At 35.8% G+C, this 23,288-nt stretch overlaps 2 protein-coding genes and 2 long non-coding RNA genes across 4 annotated transcripts; 2 read left to right on the plus strand and 2 right to left on the minus strand.

The window, feature by feature from the left end:
- The first annotated feature begins 2,979 nt into the window (after positions 1-2,979).
- Positions 2,980-3,863, plus strand: LOC147559769 (uncharacterized). The gene is made up of 3 exons (XR_015233826.1): positions 2,980-3,038; positions 3,290-3,429; positions 3,811-3,863. It is a non-coding gene; the product is annotated as an uncharacterized LOC147559769 (long non-coding RNA).
- A 3,061-nt stretch (positions 3,864-6,924) lies between these two features.
- On the plus strand, positions 6,925-7,705 carry LOC147559770 (uncharacterized). Its single transcript, XR_015233649.1, has 3 exons — positions 6,925-7,013; positions 7,169-7,554; positions 7,633-7,705. It is a non-coding gene; the product is annotated as an uncharacterized LOC147559770 (long non-coding RNA).
- Positions 7,706-8,582: 877 nt separating this feature from the next.
- LOC147559771 (protein FAR-RED IMPAIRED RESPONSE 1-like) lies at positions 8,583-11,437 on the minus strand. Its single transcript, XM_086659214.1, has 4 exons — positions 11,385-11,437; positions 11,187-11,273; positions 9,971-10,746; positions 8,583-9,873 (listed from the first exon to the last, which is right to left on the minus strand). The coding sequence occupies exons 1-4, from the start codon at positions 11,435-11,437 to the stop codon at positions 8,834-8,836; spliced, it is 1,956 nt and encodes a 651-aa protein (XP_086515340.1). The 3' UTR covers positions 8,583-8,833.
- Positions 11,438-16,203: 4,766 nt separating this feature from the next.
- LOC147559772 (uncharacterized) lies at positions 16,204-21,684 on the minus strand. Its single transcript, XM_086659215.1, has one exon. It carries the CDS (start codon positions 21,682-21,684, stop codon positions 16,204-16,206), a length of 5,481 nt encoding a protein of 1,826 aa, XP_086515341.1.
- Positions 21,685-23,288: the final 1,604 nt, after the last annotated feature.

The following is a 23,288-nucleotide window of genomic DNA, read 5'->3' on the forward strand; positions in this document are numbered from 1 at the left end:
TGTCAAGTGTTTGGAGTATCATATCGAACAAGTACACTTAACACTTCCACTGGACAATCCGAACCACCCAAAATCACCTAGCATATTTTAGATTACATAAAACCTCACTAGTTTGCGAATTTGAAACCCTTCAATAAACCTCATGATAGTGTACCCACAGATCTCGAGACATCGGTCATTCTACTATTACTAATAGGTGTAATTTTCTAATCTTTATTTGAATATCACAATTAAACGTCAATAACGAATTACTTTTATATGTTACAATACATCAAATATATGCACTTAAACAAAATTGATTGTATGAAAATTTATCATATGGTACCAGTATATTCCTATTTTTAAACGATTAATAATGAGTAGATAGTTGATCATGTACAAAAAAAAAAAAAAAGTTAATTTGTCAATGCATGAAATATTATTAGTATGTGGTAAATGGAATGCCAATATAAAGATTTTGATCCTCATTGTGAACATGTGAAGTTTCCATGGTACTTGCACAAATGGTGGGACAATACTCTTTATGAGAGTGTCATTTTAGTAATATAGACCATCATTAGTATATGGATCATTTTATATATAGATAAGATGAGGGCTTTGATAGAGGGACAAAGAGGTGGAAATAGCAACGACTAGTTGGGTCTTGGGTGGGACTTGGGAGGATAAGTAGGGGATGAGGGAAGATTGCTGTGTGTTTACACAAAAATTATATTCCCTTTAATAATATAAATTAGAGAGAGAAAGTATTAAGGGGGTGGTAGTGGTTGGGGACATTGGGGGACATTTTCATGTCCCCCAATGTCCGTGTTATTGGTTGGGGACATTTGAAATGTCCCCAAATGTCCGTGTTATTGGTTGAAGACATTTTAAATGTCCCCAAATGTCCGTGTTATTGGTTGGGGACATTTGAAATGTCCCCAAATGTCTGTGTTATTCGTTTGGGACACGAAATTAGGGACATTTCAAGACAAATTGGTTTTGGGGACATTTGGAGACATTTTAGTGTAAATTTGGAGAGCTTTTGGAGAGAAAATGTCTCTCAAAATATGGAAGACACTTGTAGACACTTGGAGACATTTGAGTAAGGAAGATAATAAAAATAATTATTATTATAATAATATTATAATAATATTATCTTATTATTATATTACTATATTATTATTATTATTATTATTACTGTTGTATTATTATTATTATTATTATTATTATTATTATTATTATTATTATTATATTATATTATTATATTTTATTTGAGTAAGATGATAAAAATAATTATTATTATCAAATTATATTATTATAATATTATTATATTATATTATATTATATTATATTATATTATATTATATTATTATATTATATCACTATTATATTATACTATTATATTATTATTATTATATTATACTATTATATTATTAATATTATATTAATATTATATTAACTATATTAAATAATAAATATTTACCAATTGTCCATCAATGTCTACAGATATCTACGGATGTCTACAAAAGTCGAAAAATATATTTTTGAAAATATTAATTAATTTTTTTTATTTCATATGGTAAGACAGTAATAATATTAAAATAATAAATATCAACTAAATATCTATCAATGTCCACAGATATTCACGGATGTCTACGAAAGTCGAAAAATATATTTTCAAAGTAGTAGTGCAAATATTTTATTTTATATGATTAGGTAATAATGATGACATTAAAATAATAAATGTCTACCAACTGCCATCAATGTCCACAGATATTCACGGATGTCTACGAAAGTCGAAAAATTTATTTTCAAAGTGGTAGTGCAAATATATTATTTCATATGATTAAACAATAATGATACCATTAAAATAATAAATGTCTACCAATTGCCATCAATATCCTCAGATATCCACAAAAGTCGAAAAATATATTATTGAAATATGAGTACAAATATATTATTTCTGACACTAATGATAATATTAAAATAATAAATGTCTACCAATTACCCTTCAATAATAATAATAATAATAATAATAATAATAATAGTAATAATAATAATATCCAATACACATTTTGTCCATGGATTCAATATGTTGAAATGTCCCCAGGACATTTTGTCCATGAACCAAATGTCTTGAAATGTCTCTAAGACATTTTGTCTATGAATCAAATGTCTTGAAATGTCCATAAAGACATTTTGTCTACGGACAAATGTCCCGAAATGTCTTGAAATGTCTCTGGAACATTTTGTCTCTGAGTGTCCTCCAATGTTCTGAACCACTACCACCCCCTAATATTTTGATTAAGGATAAGGAATTAAATAATGCATGTCCTAAGGTCTTACATCAATTATTGTGCTTGAACATAGTCTTTTTTTTGTATTGTACAAGAACTGTAATAATTTAGAAATATGGAATTAATATTTTATTATAAAAAAATGTTTAATAAAGGGCTTGTTGTAATAAAGATATAGTAAATGAACTAAATTCAAAAAACTAGAAAAACAAATAATAAATACACAAGAATAAAAAGTCTATGGTACTGGTAAGGAATGATTCAAGAAATAAATTATGGATACTACTTTATATTTGGAGGATTGGGCTGGACGTCCAAAAGGAGGCCCAAAATGGGCTGGGCGTCCACGGTTGCCCATAAATAAACGAGAGGTCCAAAATGTCAGGCCTGGACTTAAAATGACGGAAACAACCCTAAAGTTCGTCGAATTTACGCCCCGTGCCATTGAAAATCAACCGGGATTTGGCCAATTTTTTGGCGCGATTTCTGACTTCTTCGAGGGACGGAAGTGACGTTTCTGCAAACGGTCACTTCCACATTAACTTCTGCCCACGCCGAGTCCCTCTTCCCAGGTAACTTTGCTCCTTCTCAAGAAAACTCTCTCTCCAAATTTTTCTTCATTCGTCATCTTCCTCCTGCATCTTCCTCCTGCATCTTCCTCTTTCAACTTTTACTTCTAAAGTGATTGAAGTTATTTTGAAGAAAAGGAAGGGATTCAAGTCTGTTTGGAGAAATAATCTACAAGTTTGTGAAGGGATTCAAGTAGGTTTTACTTCTATCTCATCCACCTAAACTTGTTTAATAAAAGTTTCTTTCATAAAAGATTTTTAAAACCCTAAAATTTGTGAAAAACTTTACTTTCTGACACAGAAGGGACGCAATATTTTAGAAACCTTTAAAGTTTATACAAATGATCTCTTATGGTTTGTTTGAAACCCTAGAAGATTTTAGAAACCCTAGAAGTTTTTAGAAACCATAAAATTTGTGTATAATCTTACATTTCTTTGACGCAGATATGGTGAAAAGTAAAGATACGAACAAGAAATCAAAGGGTGTGACTATCATAGAACCAACTTCCAATAGAGAGATATCAGTAAAGGAAAGACCGATAGCAGAAATTCTGGCTAGAAGAACTAGTCCTAGAAAGAAGAAGGTATGAAACTGAACAAAAAATCATTTGTGCTTGAAAATGTTTCTGGTAAATGTTTTTTATTCTGGTAAATTTTTTTTTTCTTGAAAATATTTTGTTTTACTGTGATTTAGATTTGTCTAGTGTTCATGGGAATAATATTTTGCACCGTAAGTTGTTTTATTCCTGGTAAATAATTTTGTTTACTGTAAAATGTTTTGTTCCTTGAAAATATTTGATTGTACTGGAATTATGTTGTTCCAAGTGATATGGATTTCTTCATGAGAATAAAAATATGTTCAGTAATATGTTCAGTAAATTGTTTTATTGTAAAGATGACCATGCATTTCAAGTGTTTGTTGTAATGTGTGACACAACATTCTTTCCTGGTTACATTTTTTACAGGTAGAAAGTACTGAGAGCATTGAAGTAAAAGACAATGCAGAGAGAGAAAGGAAAGGCAAGAAAAAAGCTGCACCAGAGAGAGAAGACAATGCCGAGAGAGAAAGGAAAGGCAAGAGAAAAGCTGCACCAGAGAGAGAAGACAATGCAGAGAAAGAAAGGAAAGGCAAGAGAAAAGCTGCACCAGAGAGAGAAGAAAGCAGCCAAAAAAAGAAAGGAAAGAAAACAAAAACAGAAGGTGGAAACTCAACGGGTGAACGGAAAAATAGACCACCCAACCTGGCAGCACTGGTGCCGAAGGCTTACAAGTATGCCCTTCGAAATACGTGGAGACAAATGAAGAACACATATCCAAAGATGTCGACTACACAGAAAGAGTTGTTAGCCGAGACTCCATTTAAAAATCTGGTGATGGCTTTTGTTGAGGACAAAATAGATTGGGATAACATAAACAAACCCAACAAGGCTATCTTTGAAATTCTCTGCCTCTATTCTAGTTCGACAGAAAGGTTTACGTTGGCGGGGAAAGAAATGGAACTGAAACCTGAAGATGTGGCCCTAATTCTAGGTATGCCATTGTCAAGAGAGGCGAGAGAAGTCTTCCCTAAAAATCGATCAGTAAAGCAGCCTGAAGTAGATTTTTGTATGAAGTACTTTGGTAAAATCCCTGGAATGATATCATGCATACAAATATCCAAGGCACTGAGAGATGCTGTCAACGGAGAGGTAGATGACTTGGATGTCATCAGGCTGATCATCATGTATATTTGTGCGAGTGTTTTATTTGCTCCCCTATCAGGTTACAAGGTTCCAATGCGTATTCTCTTCAACTTGCATACAATGGAATCAATTAAAACTTTGTGTTGGCCAACAGCGGTGCACTCATTCCTAATTGATCACATCAATAAGTACCCCAACGACCCACTGAAAGCTTCAGGGTGCCTTGTATTACTTCCTGTGAGTATGTTTTTTATCATTTAAATTCAAACTTAACTTCATGTGTCTCATACTCTATGTTTTTTATAGGTGTGGTTTTGCGAGCATACTACATGTTTTGATCGACAAGAGAGGTTTAGGGATGAGGTGCCTAGGATCGTGAGGTGGTCTTTGACCAATATAGATGATACATTTGACCAGAAGCTTGCAAATCTTACTGCAGAACAGGTATACATTTGATCAGTGTTAATGTGAAACTGTTTTGTTCTGGTAAATAGAAAAGGAACCATTAAATTGTTTTGTTCTTGGTAAATAAAATTATTTCCTAGTAAATGTTTAGTTCCTGGTAAATAATTTGGTTTATTGTACATTAAACCAGGTCAGTGAATCATTTGTGTACCCCCCAACTGATCAAGAAAAAGAGTTGCTGTCAGCCCCAAAGAACACAGAACTGGTAGATGAATTGCTTCTAAGGATTGAACAGCTACAAAAGGAAAATGCTGAACTTAAAGAAAAACTGCGAGAAGCGTGCGAGGATAGGGATGATTCTTACAAAGCATATGAGGCACTCCTTCAAACCTTTTTAGTTCCTGTAGAAGAACAGGTTAGAGGAGAAGATGGCCTAATCCAGGTTACGGATAGTGTGGAGGACCTACGCGCACGTTATTGTAAGGGAAAAAGTAAGATGGAAGATCCAAAAGATGGAGAGAAAGAGAAAGAAGAGAAACAGAAGAAACAGGAGAAAGGGAAGACAGAGGAGAAAGAGAAAGACAAGAAAGATGAGGGGGGAAAGGGTGTAGAAATAGATGATGAAGAGGGAGAAGAAGATGATGAAGGAGAAGAAAGTGAGGATGAGGGTAGAGAAAAAGAGGATGAGGAAGATGATGAGAAAGATGATAATGAGGAAGATGATGATAAAGATGATAATGAGGAAGATGATGAGAAAGATGATAATGAGGAACAAGATGATGACAGTGACGAAGATGAAAAGGAGAAAGATGGAAGCGAGGATGGAAGTGACAAAGATGAGAAAGAGGAGAAAGATGAAAGGAAGGACAAGAAAAATGATCGGAGTAATAAGTATCAACTTAAAGACAGTGACGAAGATGATAGCGATGGCAGTGAAGATGGTAATGAAATAGTTTCTATTTTATTTTATATTCTCAGTAAATATTATTCTTTTTCAGTTTTATTCTTTTTCTGAGAAAGTATAATAAGCATGCTAAATGATGAAGGCAATGAGGGAGAGGAAAAAAAGAAAGCCAAGCTGGATGAAGAAGGAAATGATGAGATGGATGATGAAGATGAGGTTCATATCAATTTGTCTAGTGAGCATGCAGGGTGGGTGGATGATACTTATGAAAAAGAGATGCCTCCCAAGAGAGGTAATGTTGCCAAATTATGTGGTGAAATAATTAAAGTTTCCTAGTTTGTTAAAAACATTATTTTTCTGAATACATATTATTTGACAGATATTATGAAGGATGACAGCAATGATTTCCCAAGTTTTGATCTTAACTTGGGGACGCAAATTATTGTGTGGACTCCACCACCACAGCAGGGAGATGATGTTTGTCAAACAGCTGAAGAGAATTTCGCCGATATTGCAGAAATGGGGAGAGCATCGGTGGAAGAAGTATCCAAAAAATTGGATCATGTTGGAACAAGTAGAAAAATTAAATCACCACACGTGAGCCCCCCAAAACGAGTAGTATCGAAGACACAGAAAGGGTCAATTGCTAAACCAACATCTCTTATCAAAAGAGTCAAGGATAATCCCAGAACACGAAAACAAACATCCAGAGCAGCAGCTGCCATTAAATTCCCTCTGATTGATATAGAGTCGATCACAATGAAGAAACAAGTGAAAGAACCAATAAGTAACTGGAGACAGGGAGGGTTATGGCCCTACGTCCAGGAGAAAGAAAAATCACTAATGCTAGAATTCATGACATACGGGTGGACAAGGTAAATAACTCAGTAACTGGTAAATAAATAAATGTCTGGTAAAAAAAAAAATGTATGGTAAACAATTTGTATAGTAAATGTATATCTTTCTGGAAAATAATTGTGTGGCTGGATTGGATTCTATGTACAGCCTCGAAGTCTGGAACAAGGATAAAGAACATTGCCTGAAAGCAAAAGATTTGGATGAACTTATGATGGTTCGGGGATGTGACTCGCAAATCATAGACTGGTTTGAGGACCACCTTGCACAGGACGCCCGAGACGTGAACAAAGAAGTTATTTTCCTATCTTCATTGCTTTTTGTAAGTTTCCTTGTCAAACATATAATTCATTTTTAAATGGTGTTGAGTAAATAGTAGTCACTGAATTTAAATCAGCGCAGTATTGAGGCCAATACTGAATTTAAATCAGCGGAGTGTTGAGTAAATAGTAGTCACTGAATTTAAATGGTTTGCAGACCTTGATAAAACAAGAGCGGAGTCAGGCAAGTATTGAGGCCAATTTAAATCAACGGCTGGAAGCGCAATACATCAAAGATCATACTACAACGTTGTGTGCGCCACTGAATACGCCGTACACTGATGACTCATTCGAGGGTCATCATTGGACTCTGCTGGTCTATGAATTTGAAGAAAATGAATGGAAGCACTACAACTCTTTGCAGCGTGACACTAACCTGGCTAAGCAATGCAACAATAATGCAAAGAAATTTGCATCGCAGCTGGCAGAGACATTGATAAAGATGAAGTGCACGCGCAAACGAAGTGGGCAATACGCTAAAGAAAGGATGACGAAAAAGATATCCTATGTAAAGGAGGTTGACTGCCCTCAGCAAGGGGATAGGTGAGTCTAAATTTTGCTTCCTTACTTTAGTAGTTATTGAGTTTCTTTAAACTCACATTTTATTTTTGAATCAAATAGTCCAGACTGTGGACTCTACGTAATGCTCCAGTTGGAGGATATCTTCAACATAAGCAACCAGTCCAATTTCCCGAGGTCCTGCACGCAGGTGGAAACTTATGCAGACAAAGCAAGAAGAAAGAGGGTAGAAGTAACTTTCAAAATTTTGGAGGAATCAAAGGAGGTATGGAGAAGGGTGATAAATGAAGGGTCATAAATAGTTTATGTGAAAATTATGTTTGTGTTTGTTAACTGTTACTAAGTACTGGAAAAAACTTGGAAGGTTTTGTTATTGTGAAAATTTGTAAGTTTTGTATTGGAAAAAAATATGTTTTCACTCGGAAAAACTTGATAATTTTCCATAAAATATGCCGGGAAAACAAAAAATTTCCGGTAAACAAAATTATGTACTTGACATAACTTAGGAAAAAATATCCAAAAATCTGGGAAAAATTTAACTTCCCGGTAAATAAAAATATGTACTCGATCAAACTTAGAAATTTTTCGGAAAAAATCCCGGGAAATCAAATTATTTCTGGTAAATAAAAAAATTTACTAAACACAACTTCGAACAAATTGTACTGAATATATTTTTGAGTAAAATCCACATGTTCTGGACAAAACTCTATTATTGTACTAGACACAACAACTTAGAAATTTCTCCCAAAAAAGCTTAGAAATTTTACGGAAAATCCACATGTACTGGACAAAACTTAGAAGTTTTGTCCCAAAAAAACCCGGGAAAAAAAATAATTTCCGGTAAATAAAAAAATGTTCTAGACAAAACTTAGAAAAAATCCCTTCGAGAAAATATATTCTCAAAACATAAAAAAATTTCCGGTAAATAAAAATATGTACTCGACTTGACTTAGAAAAAATACATTCTGAACACTGGGAAAACTTAAACTTTCCGGTAAATAAAAAAATTTACTGGACAAAACTTAAACTTTCTGGTAAATAGAAAAATGTACTGGATAAAACTAAAAGTTTCATATCATGCATTATGTTCAGGCACAATACACACTAACAAAATATAAGATAATACATTGACTTTAAACACAAATACATTAAGTTCGACAAAATATACAAAAAAAATCAAAGCAGCACAAGGCTAAAATGTGACTCTCTTCAAAAATTTGAAAAGCTCCCAACACTGTAAATGCTTTTCAAAGTTGTAGAGTGCCCCTAGTTTTTGCTGCTGATATAAAAACCATTTCAATCACTAAATCGCTTCGTTGCACGAAGCACGGTTGTGATAAGAGAGCTTCTTACACCTACCGCATATCCGCTGCCTCTTTCTAAAGTTCCCAGAACTTTCAATTCTTACAGAACGTGGTCTGCCCGGACGTTTCTTGGTTAAAGGAGGAAGTATCTTGCTGGCTTCCTCAAACGTTGTTGGTTGATCGAAAGATGGGACAGGATTTATGGAATGACTATAAGTCTTACAGTATGCATCCGTTGTAACAGCGGGATCAAAAAAGGATGATGAATCACCTCCATGCACTTTAATACACAATATGGCATGCTCACAAGGGATACCTTGGACTTGCCACTTACGACATGTGCATGTAAGAGCCCCAAGGTCCACAGAGTGACTCGGCATGGACATTACTTCATACACAAATTTACCTGATTGTATTACCTTCCAGCTACAGGCAACGTTGAATCTAGACTGCATTTTTTCGTTGACCTTAGGGCACAAGAAAGAGTCCCAAGTTGCCGACTCAGTTCTTCTGGCATTCATCATGTTCATAATTTTGATCCTCAACATATCTAACATTACGGTTATTGGAAGAACTCTCTCATCCCTTATCCACGAATTGAAGGATTCCGAGAGCGAAGAACATATTAAACCGTATCTTTTTCCTGGGAAGAAAACATCAGCCCAATGTTCCGGATTTACAGAGTGAAGAAATGCATCCACAGCATTGCCACCCATGACTACAAGTTCAGAAGTGTACTTCTGAAAATCCGATATAGTAAGGGCTCTAGCCGCCTTAAACATGAGGGATTGGAAATAGTCCGACTTCTTCGCACCATTCTTTACACGTACATTCAAATTGTTTCTTAGATGCCAAACGCAGAATGAATGGTGCGCGGTTGGGAAAATGTTCGAAACTGCATTTATAATACCATTGTGCCTGTCCGACATAAAAGTCAAAGACTCACTATTATCAACCATTTTCGCCAAGTTACAAAAAAACCAGGTCCAGTTTAGATCATTTTCTACGTCAACGACAGCATAGGCGATAACAAAAAAACCTGCAAAGTACATATGGCAGTAGTTAGAACAGGAAATAAAAAAAAAGCCAGTAAATAAAATTGTGTACCGGACGGAAAATATTGGTAAAATACTTACCATCATTGCCATTCTTCGCTACAGCTGCAAGAATGCACCCATTGTATTTCGTTTTCGCAAAAGTACCATCAACAAATATCAATGGGCGACAGTGCTTGAAACCTTGGATGCATGCTCCAAGAGCAATAAATATTCGAACAAAACGGTGGGAATCTTTATCAACTTCAAGATCAATTAAACTATTAGGGTTAGAACGTGATAGGGCATCAACATACCAATTGAGTTTGGCATAAGAATCAGCTTCCTCCCCATAGGCCAAAGAAATACTCCTGTTTCGAGCCTTATATGAATAGTAGTAGCTGAGTTGAATTCCATAGTCTTTCTTGAAAGATCTGACAATGTCTTTAGTACTTTTGGTCGGATTCTCCCTAATGTCATCGACTATTAATAAGCTAACACTTTCGGTTGATAATCTTGGCTTATTATCTGACATTATAAAATCTTGGCATGTGTGCACAGGGTTGTAAGCTTTTAGAACAAACATTGACCTTGACTTCAGAGGAGCCACAGCGTGAATGGTCCAAGAACATTTTGGGGATTTGCATACGCAAGTAATACGATCAAGATCATTCTTCAAATAATTAAAATTGTACCCGTGCTTTATTGAATATCGTCCAAGTGCATTTCGAAAGGCGTTGGCGCCTCCAGGGAATTCCTGCCCCAAATGTGTAAACACCTCAGGCCAGCTAGCAGACCTTAGAGGTTCAGCCCTGACAATGGCAGTACATGCATCCTCAACCAAGAGAGAGGAATTTCTTGAAAAATCCAGTGGGAGACTGCACAAAACAAACATATCATTGACATCTGAATTTAATTTAGGTAAGGAAACAGCTTTGTTTTCGGTAAACATAAATATTTACTGAACATATTCTTGTTCACGGTAAACATAAATATGTACTAACTAAAATTTGAAGTATTCATGTATACTGAACCATAAAACTATTGGATTTACCGTAAAGTAAGAGCTGGTTATAAGTACACAACAATCAACAATATGTAATGACTTCCACACATACTTATTAGACATTTGTTACTGGTTCATATAAATGGCACGGGTAAATTATTATTAGGTAAGGAAACAGTTTTGTTTCTGGTAAATAAAAATATGTACTGAGCAGAGTTTGGATTTCAGTAAATTAAAATGTGTACTCACCAATTTATTATTTTAAGTAAAACAATAACGAAACAGTAAAGTTCAAGTTAGTTCCAAACTTACTAATTAGATGCTTGATTGTGGTTCATCAATTCTGATGATGTTGCAGCAGAAGTAGATGAAGCATAGCCGAAAAAATCACGATCCAACCTGGATAGAGAGAGAAAATAAAGAAGGTATGAAACGATAATTTAAAGAAAAGAAAAAACAAAATTTAATATCCATTGTATACTGTTACAACTAAGTTGAAGTTTGTTTCACCAGAGAGGACGTCGTGCAACAATGTCCCCAGAAAGCATTCCTTCAATATCCATTGTATACTGGAGGGAAAAGAAAAATGAAGAAGGTTTGAAGAATGAAGAAGGTATGAAAAATGAAGATGATAATGCCTTTTAAGGTATGAAAATATAATGTACAGAATAGAAAAATATTCCTTTCACTTTGTCTGTCATTTTGGAATGTCAAAGTTTCATTTACAAAAGGCATTATCCTCTTCCTTAAAAGGCATTATCATCTTCCTTAAAAGAACAAATGGAATATTCAGCTTCCTTAAAGTCTATCATTGAAGACAAATAGGATTTGCTCATTTAAGAGGAATTACCTGAAAAGGTTGGAAGATAAGAGCAGATTCTGGTTGGAAGATATTAAGACAGTGGGTGGTATAAATAGGTTGGAAGATGAAATTTGAAAACTTTTCAAAGATTTTGAAACTGATCAATAGAGAAAGAGCGGGATCCCAAAAATTTCGCCCAAAAATTTGGCAAAATGGGGGGGAAACTCAGGATTAATGGCTTGATAATTTAGAGAGAGAAAGAAAAGGAAAGAAGGGAGAAGCTGTTGGCGCGAAAGGAGGGAGGAAGGATGTGATATCCTGTGAGATAGGGACGGGTATTTAATGATCCCTCAAAAAACGTGGGAGAGAGAAGGGCTGGGTCAAGTCGAGGGGCAATAAAGGAAGAAAAAAAAAAAAAAAGGTAAACAAATATTTTCCCTGACATTAGGACCTGCACCTCATTTTTAGGCAACTTAGGATTTTTTTCCATTTAACCCCCTCCTTTTTGGACCCCTGACTGAAAAATCCCTATTTTAAGGAGACATTGTATTATAATAATAGAGATGTTATGATGTATAATAAAGTCGAAAATAGCACCTATAATCATAGGGTAGAAATATGAACCTACAAATATGAATTTGTTAGTCATATGCCCCGATTTAAAAGTCCGTAAAAAGTTGTTTTAATTTACGTAGATTTTTGCGACCATTCCATATCAAACTAGCGAGTGGAAGGGGTTATATGGTTGGTAAACATGTGGCGCTATGAAGAAATGTGTTTCATCACAAAAAAATCTACTCATTATAAAAAGAAAAAGAAATTTGGAAAAGTTGATAACTTCTTAGGGGGGGGGGGTAGTGGAGCAAGACTTTCGCGGACTCTTGAGAGTCCGCGAAAGTCTGAGGCATTCAAATCCAGACATTTGAGAGTCCACGAAAGTCTGAGGCATTCAAATCCAGACATTTGAGAGTCCACGAAAGTCTGAGGCATTCAAATCCAGACATTTGAGAGTCTATGAAAGTCCGAGGCATTCGATTGTAGACAAAATATGTCCCAGACTTTGGTGGACTTCATAGTTTGATGAATTTGTGAAGGATTTGGGACAAATTTGGAAGCCAAAATGTCTTTCAAAAAACAAGAGACATTTGAAGTCCATCATGTGATCAAAAAACAATAATAATATTAAAATAATAAATGTCTACCAAATGTGATTAAACAATAATAATAATATTAAAATAATAAATGTCCATCAATGTCCACAAATATTCACAGATGTTTACGAAAGTCGAAAAATATATTTTTGAAATGTTAGTATTAATATATTATTTCATGTGATTAAATAATAATAATAATATTAAAATAATAAATGTCTACCAAATGTCCATCAATGTCCACAAATATTCACAGATGTCTACAAAAGTCGAAAAATATATTTTTGATTAGCACAAATATAATATGCATTACACATTTTGTCAATGGACTCAAGATCTTAAAATGTCCCCAGGACATTTTGTCTATGGATCAAATGTCTTAAAATGTCTATAAAGACATTTTGTCTACAAACTCTCAATGTCTTGAAAATGTCTATAAACACATGTTGTCTATAATAACTCATCCGAAATGTCTTGAAATGTCTACGGGACATTTTGTCTATAAAAGTCTGTGAAAGTCCCGCTCCACTACCTTAGGGGTGGGAATCGGTCCGGACCGGTCGGTACCGGACTCTAACTTCATCGAACCGGTCGACTCGGACATAAACTGTTGGTGACCACCTATTTACTCGGGCGGACTCGGACGGTCACTCTCAAGAATTCTTTGTCCATTGACCGTCCAAGACCGTTTATTTTACCGGTCCAGTCGGACACTGGACGGTCTCGGTCCGGACTTTCCAATAAATTTACTTAATTCAGAACTTTATTTTTATTACCACAAACAAAATTACTTACAAATGAAGATGTTTAGCCAAGAAATCAAAAGTAAATATAAAAAAGAAAAAACACAGTTGATCATCATTTGACAAGATATAATTAAGCCATGCGCTAATGTTTGGTCTTCCAGAGGACTATATGACTATAGCCAACGATCATCATATATTCATATGTCTATAACATTCAACGATCAACTTCTAAAAATGAGGACAGTTTAGTCGGTCAACCTATTCGGCCACTCGTACCGGTCGGTTAGCGGTCGGTCCTTCGACATAGAATTTCGACCGTGACCGTCCGTCAAATCTTTCGGGGCGGTCGGACACTGACCGTTATGACCATCGGGTGTCCATGGACACTTTTTATCTCGGTCGAACGGGTCGGATAGCGGTCTTCCGGATCTTTTTCCCACCCCTACACTACCCCCCTTAGGCAAAAAACGAGGGGTTTGAACTTGAGATCATTTTTGTTGTATTTGTTTAGATTTTGTGTTTTGTTTTTGTGTGGAGTGGGTAGTGTCAACTATCAACTTAACTTTTTGAATAGAAAGCTAACAAATTACTTAATCCACCCAACCTCCACCAGCACCAAAAGATGTGGGGGGAATTATAAAAGGTAGAGATATTCATTAAGGTGGCTGAGAAAGATAGCAATTTAGCATTATTAAACAAATACTTAGGTTAAACAACTAATTCTTGATTAGGAACGCCGTGCTCGAGTTTACTTTTTTTTTTGTTGAAAGGTAGATTCCGTTAAGTGCTTGAGTTTACTTGGCTCCTACAAAAAGGACCATTAGGTTTAAATCATATATTGTTGGTTCAACCTCAAGAGTTGTGGCTATGGAATATAATTAAAAAGAAACGAAATGGTTGCCCACTTACCCATGTAATCATATTAAAAATGTTTCTCATTAGTTGTTTTTCTTATTCTTTTATCAAGTGGAGAACTTAGGCCCTCATCAAAAAAAAAAAAAGTGGAGAACTTAGGGTATGCGCGTGTGTGCATATACAGGAGAGGTCACTATTGTTCCATGCATGATGCATCTATCATGGGATGTGAGATTCCCCCTGTTGCGTCATCAATGTTATCTCTACGGTGCAGGAGAGAAGATATCGCTACTGCATACTATTTTCGACAGAACGCAAGAATTGTGCAAAAACAATGCTTTCCTTGGCGGCATTCATGCCGTCGAAATAATCCAGTCACAAATTGCACGGTGTGCTGAAAGTGGGATGTGTTCATAATATAAATCAAATTAGAGTTAGAGCAAAGGCATATAAAATTTTAATATATTTGGGCTATATAAGAGTAAAAACGGTTAAATTTAGGGGAATGTAACTCAAAAGCAATTGATAATGAGTAAAGATGGTTTATACACTATATTAGTAGATCACATTTTTTCTTCGCGGAGCTAATTAACTCAAATATCATGTTAAGTTTGTCGTCATCAAATTCAAAATCTACCAGCAATGAGTCGAGAAAACTTACACATTATATTATTGTTACCAAATTATATTTTTCCACGTGAGATTATTCTTAAATAAACAACTGCATAATATTACTTCACAACCTAGTGCATTTCTTCGTGATGGGCGATATTGTTTGCGCTCGAAAGGCTCAAGTTATGCTTTATTAGTTTCTCAGAAATGGTATTGCTTTGTTTGTTACTGAAAAACTCACAGTAATTGGCGTTATGAATGTCATTAATGGTGATTTTTCCTGTTGTAATGGTTTCTTTATGTTGAATATTGTTTTGGAAAAAAATAGAAATGTAGTTTTACAATTCTAGACGTTCCTCACAGTCTTGAAAATACAAAGTACTAAGGGACAGATGATCTTAAAGAATCAAGAAAATGTGAATAGAGTAGGTAGTTCTAGTGAAAAAAATCATTAAAACAATGGTTGTCTATCAAGTCAAAGTTGAATCTTTAATCCAACTATATCTATGATTTTCTTATGTATGATTTGAATAGATAACATAAACTAGCAGAGTTGATATTAATATAATTTTTTCTATGTTGAATTTCCCTTCAAACGACAAACAAGTGGATTGGGAGCATATATATGCCTGTATATGATTGTTGATAATTACAGTTGTGGTCAGATGGTACTATATTCACATTAATTCTTGTTTTTTTTTTGTGGAAAAGTCATAATAATCGGTGTAATAAATGTTATTAATGGTATTTTTTCGTGATATATCAATTTTATATTAATAAAATTTTGTTATTGTTTCTGAATCTATTTATTATAGTAATAATCATCTTTCACTTTTAAAATTGCCGATTTTCACACAAAAGTGAAGACCTAATGTTGTTCCATTGTTAGCCGTATTTATCACAACTCAAAATATAAAAAATAATAGACAAATGAATCATGAAAAGATGAAAGGAGTAGGTAGTTTTATTAAGGAAAGTGTTATCAAATCATAGTTCTCTATCAAGTCAAACTTGAATTTCTAATCCAACAATTTAAACTTTGTTTGTACATATAGTTTGTAGGCATTGTTTGAATAAACAACGCGGGCCAAATTAAACAAAATTGGACCAATAAAAAGTTTGGATATTTTTTTTTTTTTTTTTTGGAAACAAAATAGCATTGATTAAGAGTTAGTTACAAAAGTGCTATGATGGAGAGAAAGACAGTTAGGAAGGCAAGTTTTCACAGAAATGCCCGAGTTCCTACAGTTAATAGCAGCATCATGGGCTTTGCTATTTAACTTTCTATATACATGAACAAAAGTTAAAGATTCAAAATGTAAAGCTTGAGATTTAATGTCTTTAGCAAGATAAGTGGCTGTCCAATGAAGGTGATCCTTGTTTCCTGTCAAGTAATTGTTGAGACTAAGAGAATCGCCTTCCAGAATTAGCTTTCGAACTCCATGATTTCTTGCCCAAAAGATCCCCATCAAATCAGCTCCACTCTCACTCTCATCTACTGATCTGCTGCAGGAGATTTTTGATTCTCCTGCGATTTGGGTACCTGCAGAATCGTGAACCACAAAAGCCAGGGCAGATGCGTGAGTCTTAGAGTTATAGGCAGCATCATAATTGATTTTAATTGTTCCTGGAGGGGGAGATTGCCAGCAGGGAGGAATGTTAAGAGTTAGAGGGTAATCATTGAGATTAATTTGTTGAATATGAATGAAGATTTGAGTTTCTTGGACAAGAGAAGGTAAGTTCACTACATGTCCTTTGAAAATGATGTCACATCTTCTCTTCCATAAGTGCCAGAGAGCAGTGGAAATAGTTTCTAAAGGTGTGAGAGTACTTGAAGTGTTTGTGCCTGTGGGAAGAGAGAGAAGATAGTTGAACCATGAGATAAAATTTTGGTGGTTACTGCATGGTGGTGAAAGGGGTAGCACTTGATGTAGAAAGCATTTAGTGACAGTACAATCTTGAAAGAAGTGTATTGTAGTTTCTTCAGCTATACCACAAAGAGGGCAGATTGGTGAGATGTTCATCATTTTAGATAGTTTGAGATTGACAGGAAGGATGTCCTGGGCTAATTTCCAGATAAAAAGTTTAACTCTGGGATGAGCTCTAGTTCTCCAAATTGGTTTCCAACAGTCTGAAGAAGATGAGGGCTGGCTGTTCCTTTGATTATGTATGAGATGTTTGTAATAGGAGGAAACACTAAACTTGCCTGAAACAGATAGTTCCCACTTTTGAGTATCTTCAGAAGCTCTGAGAGGAAGAGATAAAATTCTCTGTTGGATGTGATCTGGGAAGAGGGCATCTAAAGAGTTTTGATCCCAATCCCCATTGCCATTAATTAGCTGAGAGACCTGATTATAGTTAGAACAGTTTGAAGGAATGTTTAGTGAAGTAATTCCTGGTATCCAGTGATCAGACCAGATATTGACATTTGTTCCATCTCCAATGTCCCAGATAATGTGCTCATCAATCAGAGGTTGATTTTTTTGAATGGTTCTCTTAATCCAGGATTGATTGCTGGAATTTCTATGAGAAGGATATTTGGTATTCATGAAATTGACCCAGGGGGATTGAGGGTTGGTTCTGGCAGTCCAATTAAGTTTGCTTCTCAGAGCTATATTATCCAGTGTAATATTTCTAAAACCTAATCCTCCCAAGGATTTTGGTTTGCAAATTGCATTCCAGTTTTTAAAATATATCTTGTTCTGCATAGGAGATTTTCCCCACCAGAAGTCTCTCTGAAGAGATGTCATGACCTTCTTAACATTTTGAGGGATGTCAAAAATGGCCATCTGGTATCTGGGGACAGCAGCAAGGGATGATTTGATTAGTTCACCTTTACCTGCCTGAGAGAGAAGATTGCTCTTCCATTTACTAAGCTTCTGTTGTAGTTTGTCAATGATAGGAAGGAAAGCTTTGGATTTGTTTCTGCCTATGAAGATATTAGTCCCTAAGTAAGGATCATTTTTGTTTATTTTTCTTACTCTTAGAGTCCTAGCAACAAGTTTGCAATGCTTGTGATGGGCATTTGCACTAAAGAAGATTCCACTTTTTTGAAAATTTATCATCTGACCTGATGCAGACCCAAATTGGTTTAGGAGTTTTAAAAGATTATGGACAGAAGGAATGTCCATTTTGAGAAACAGGAGACAATCATCTGCAAAGAAGAGGTGTGTAATGATGGGAGAAGAGTTTGAAGCTTTGAAGCCTTGTATATGATGTTGAGATTGACTAGAATTTAACATTCTACTGAGTGCTTCCATGCAGATAATGAAGAGATAAGGGGAAAGAGGGTCTCCCTGTCTAAGTCCTCTAGAAGGTTTGAAATTTGGACCTGGAGTTCCATTTAGCAGAACAGAAGAAGTATTTGTGGAGATACATTGATGTATTAAGGAGCAGAAGGAGTCTGAAAATCCCAAGTTTGACAAGATATCTAAGAGGAAACTCCATTCAATTCTATCAAATGCCTTGGACATGTCAAGTTTCAGACCCATGTATTTCTGGTTACCCTTCATGGTTTTCATAGAGTGGACAATTTCTGAAGCTATAATAATATTGTCTGTACCTTGTCTGCCAGGGACAAAGGCACTTTGATGTGGGCTAATGATTGGATCTAAATGAATCTTTAGCCTATTTGCCAGTAATTTTGAGACAATCTTGTATGTTGTGTTGCAGAGACTGATGGGCCTAAAATCATAAGGGGATTGGGGTGTTTTTGTTTTAGGAATGAGAGCAATGTGGTTGTGGTTGATGGCTGGAGGGATCCTTTTACTTTGAAAAATGTCCTGTACCATGGATATAACATCCTCTTTTATGGTATCCCAGTGTTGATGAAAAAAGGATGCAGAGAATCCATCAGGACCAGGGGATTTATCTGCCTTAAGGTGATGAACTACTAGAGATATTTCTTCAGTTGTGGGAACTGCAATTAGGTTATCATTTGATTGGGTGTTTATTATAGGTTGAAATAGAGAGGTAATGCTGACATCTGTGGGTGGATTTGTAGTGGACATGAGTTGAGTGAAGTGTTCTGCTAAGCAATCTTGCATATCTGAGTTTTCTATCAACCAATTTCCATTAGTATCTTTGAGACCTTTTATTTGATTATTTCTTCTCCTGGATGAAGCCAGAGCATGAAAATATTTGGTGTTTCTATCTCCTAGGGTGATGATGTTATCTCTAGATTTTCTTTTCCAGTGAGATTCTTGCTCAGCTAGTAGAGTATTTAGTTCTTTTTGAAAAATAATAGCTTGATCTCTATTCTGACATTGTTCCAGTTTGTTGGTTGAGCTTGCTATTTGATGTACCAGATTATTGTAGTGATAGGTGTTCCATTTACTAAGTAGGGGCTGAAGAAGCATAAGTTTATCATGGACCAACAGAGCAGGAGATATATCAAAAAGTTTGTTCCATAAGTCCTGAATGATGGAAGTGCATTCAAGGTCCTTATTCCAGTCTGGATTGTATCTGAAACACTTGGTTTTCTTTTCCTGAGAAGCAATAGTAGTCAGCAAGATGGGGTTATGATCAGAGCCCAATCTTGGAAGGTTTGTAACTAAGGATTCAGGGAAATAATCAAACCAAGAGGGAGATGCTAAGGCCCTATCTAGAAGTTGCTGAACTAGACCAGGAGGGTTCTTATTGTTTGTCCAGGTGAATTTAGAGCCTAGATAAGGGACTTCCATAAAGTTCAAGTCCAACAAATGAGAGGTCAATTGGTGGATTTGGGATATAGAAAGTTGATTTCCTCCTTGTTTCTCATGAGGATGAAAGACCAGATTAAGATCTCCTATGATTAAATATGGGAGATTAAAATCTAAATTTTTACCACAGACATTTTTAAAATCTTGCCAGAAGGCTCTTTTACTATTGCTATTAGGATCTCCATAAACAAAAATCATGGATAGCATATTAGGAGAAAACATAGTTTTAACAGTTATGTGAATCCAGGATTGATTTTGATGAACAATGTGAATTTGTAAAGAGTCAGTAAAGGCTAAAACTAGGCCTCCACTTAGTCCTACAGGGGATTGAAGTATGACATTGTTGTAACCATTTTGATTTAGAATAGAGGTCACAAAACTATTACTTTGCTTAGTTTCAGAAAGAAAGAGTAAATCAGGTTTATGCTTCTGAACTAATTGTCTGAGATGATGCCTAGTGATTTTTGGTCCTAGTCCTTGACAGTTCCAACTAAGGGCTGAGAGAGGATAAGCAGTATTCATATTGAGAAAATAGTACAGTTTAAAGAGAGAACTAAAAATAAACAAACAAGATAAGTTAAGAGAAAGAGTGATCAAATTTTGAATTACCTGATGATTTGAGGCTGGTGGATTGCCAGATATGTCATCTGCTGCTGGATGTGATGTGGACGAAGAGGGTAGTTTCAAATCTTGGATCTGCTTCACTTGGTTCCCTTCAATGTTAGTAACAGCAGAGTCTGAGGAGGAAACATGAATTCCTGATTGAATAATTTGTTGCTGAGGCTGATGGGATAGATGAACTTTGTATTTTTTGATTTTCCTCTGTTCCTTTTGTTGATCAAGTGTATTTTTGGTAAAATCGAAAACATGATCGAAATCAATATCATCTGGAAATCTGCTTGGGATATCCGGAAGAGGATCCTTTTCTGATAGAGTAATGTCTATATTTGTTCTCTCATCTGCAGAAAAGGGGTGAAGACCATAATCATTAACCCTGATGTGGTTAATAGCATCAAAGTTCTTATCCTGTCTGAATTTTTTCCAAAAGGAATCTAAACCTTCCAAAAAGGAGTCTGAGTCTTCAAAATATGTAGCTCTCACAGTTGATTCATCTACTGCTTGTTTCCTCTTTTCCCTTGAACCATTTTGAGTGGTATCATTTATGACTTTTGCTTTCCCTTTGTCCTTGATATTTTGCATGGGTGGGTTGTGGGGTTTATGATCATCTACAGGTTCTTGGATGTGGATTCCGGTGTTGGCCTTTACCTGGTTTGGATTTGAACTCTGTTTAAGAAACTGTTTCGTCCATGATGGGGAGATTTTGGAGGGTGGATTTTTGGTGGGATTTTTTGAAGAACGAGTGACTGCTGGGGATATTTTCTGGTTAGTATCTGGAAGATGCTTCGGGTTGGTAACTGGGAGTGGTTTTGGGGTTATGACTGTGGTGCCTTCAGAGATAATTTTACCGGGTCTAGTCTTGGGAAGGTTAGTAACAGTTTGAGACTTTTGGGGTGGGGTTATACTTGCTAGGAGTGAAGCTAAGGTAACTGGGAGTGGAGTGCCTACAGTCACTGTCTGTGCATTTTCTGGGATTTCATCAAGAAGCTGACAAGGATGGGGAGAATGATCAATAATTCTACAATACAAGCATGTAGATTTGGGAAATGGGTAGAATCTGTAAGGGATTCTCACTGAATCACCTTCAAGCCGAACAGTTGTACCAGTGGGACAAGCTTTAGAGACGTCCCAAACGATATCCACCTTTATTTTGTTATCTGTAAGAGTCGTCCATTGTGGAGGGTTAAAACGAAGGACATGTCCTAAAGGACTGGCTATGACTCTAAGGTCTGACTCGAATTGTAGGCAAGGGGGGATATGAGATAAAACTACCGAGAAGATGTCACAGTTAAGAGGAGCTGTAGCAGGGTTAGTATCCTCATGCATGCTATGGAGAACCAAGAAGAAGTCCAGGATGATGTAAGGTTTGTTTTGTAAGACTCTGATTTTATCTTTTTCAACTTGAAAGGTAAAAATAAAACAATTTAACCTGTTTGGAATGGGTTCCACCTTGAAAGGGAAAGAAACTTCCCATTTCCTTTTTAATTGATTTTGCACTTTGTAGAGAGGAATGAAGTGATGACTGCAAATTCTGCCTATAAGCTTTCTTTCTATATTTAGTGTATTCTCTATTTGGGTGAGCTTTTTAGGAAGAAAGACTTCGGGTTCTTCTCTGTTGGGAATATTCAGTTGTTTTTCCATTTGATGAACAAGCTGTGTTTCTACCAAAGGTGTGATGTTTTGATTTTGGATGGAAGTTTCAGAGTTTTGGGGTGGAAATGTGGTTGAGGAGGGAGGATGAGATGATGATGAAGCTGGGTTATCCATATCCAGGTTAGCGTGTGGGTTTGAAGTTGAGCTCACATTGATGATTATAGTGCATGCAGCCCAAACATTATGCGCGACGTGTTCGACATAGATAATGGTGCGTTGACGGCTGAGGAATATCTGAATTCCTTCCCTGTTTCCCATGAATCCACTTTTGAAGACCCCTGGTATTCCTTGCACTGTAATGGAAATTGTGAAGTTTCCTTTCCTTCTTGGGATGAGGTTGTGGTGTATTCCCAAAAATCGACTTTTGCATGTAGAGATTTCCATATTGGAGTATGAATGCCACGTGTGTCCGCAAGCAAAAGAAATGACGTATTGATGATCCTAATTGAAACCCCCTTCTTCTCTATCACACCATTAACCAGCAACGATGACCGGCAATCCACCTGCAGAAGATTTAAAACAGAAGAAGCATACAAAGCAAAGAAAAACTAAAGGTGAGTTAAAATTAAAATTTGATTATAAAAGAAAGATGAAGGAAAAGAAAAACGAATAAGAGTAGAGATTAGTGGGAGGGTAGCAAAGAGTAGGAACAAAGAAAAGAAAATAAGAAGAGAGAGGAAAGGAAGAAGAAAGAAGAGATCAAGGCTGAAGATCTAGATGTGATGAATCACAATCCCTGCGAAAAGGCCAGGGGTCCGTTATCTCCGACTACTCGCATGAGATCTAGGGATCTCGGGGTGATGCCAGTAATCAAGATTTATTCTTTAATTGAATTGTCTATTCAAAGGACAGAGAAGTGGATTGGGGACATAAATGTTATGATTGAGAAAGATAGGGAGACATTTGTGGAGAGAGATTTGGTGATGATGCTCATCAACGTACTTTCATGAATATGATGCATGAAGGTATGCTAGCCATATTAGGTTCAAGGTAGTCTCTAAGACTTTTGAGTGGTCGATGAACCTCATACCCATCATTCCAACTATCATTCCCATAAACATCCATTGAAGCACAATTAAAGCAAAATGCAAGCAATCACAAGTGTTCAATTCAACTAGTACTATCAATAATAGACAAGATGCAAATGCACTTAAGCCGCTCAAATAGGCAAAGGTTAGGGAACGATACTAGAGGTGGCGTTTGTTACCACAATTTGATCCTCTTCCCTATTCTTGTCTCTTTATTTTTATCCCCAATCTTGTTTGCTTTCGTCCTTT

This window comes from Eschscholzia californica, unplaced genomic scaffold, assembly GCF_041429995.1.
Source record: "Eschscholzia californica isolate CP2 unplaced genomic scaffold, dmEscCali1.0.p SCAF_2, whole genome shotgun sequence".
Lineage (NCBI taxonomy): Eukaryota > Viridiplantae > Streptophyta > Magnoliopsida > Ranunculales > Papaveraceae > Eschscholzia > Eschscholzia californica.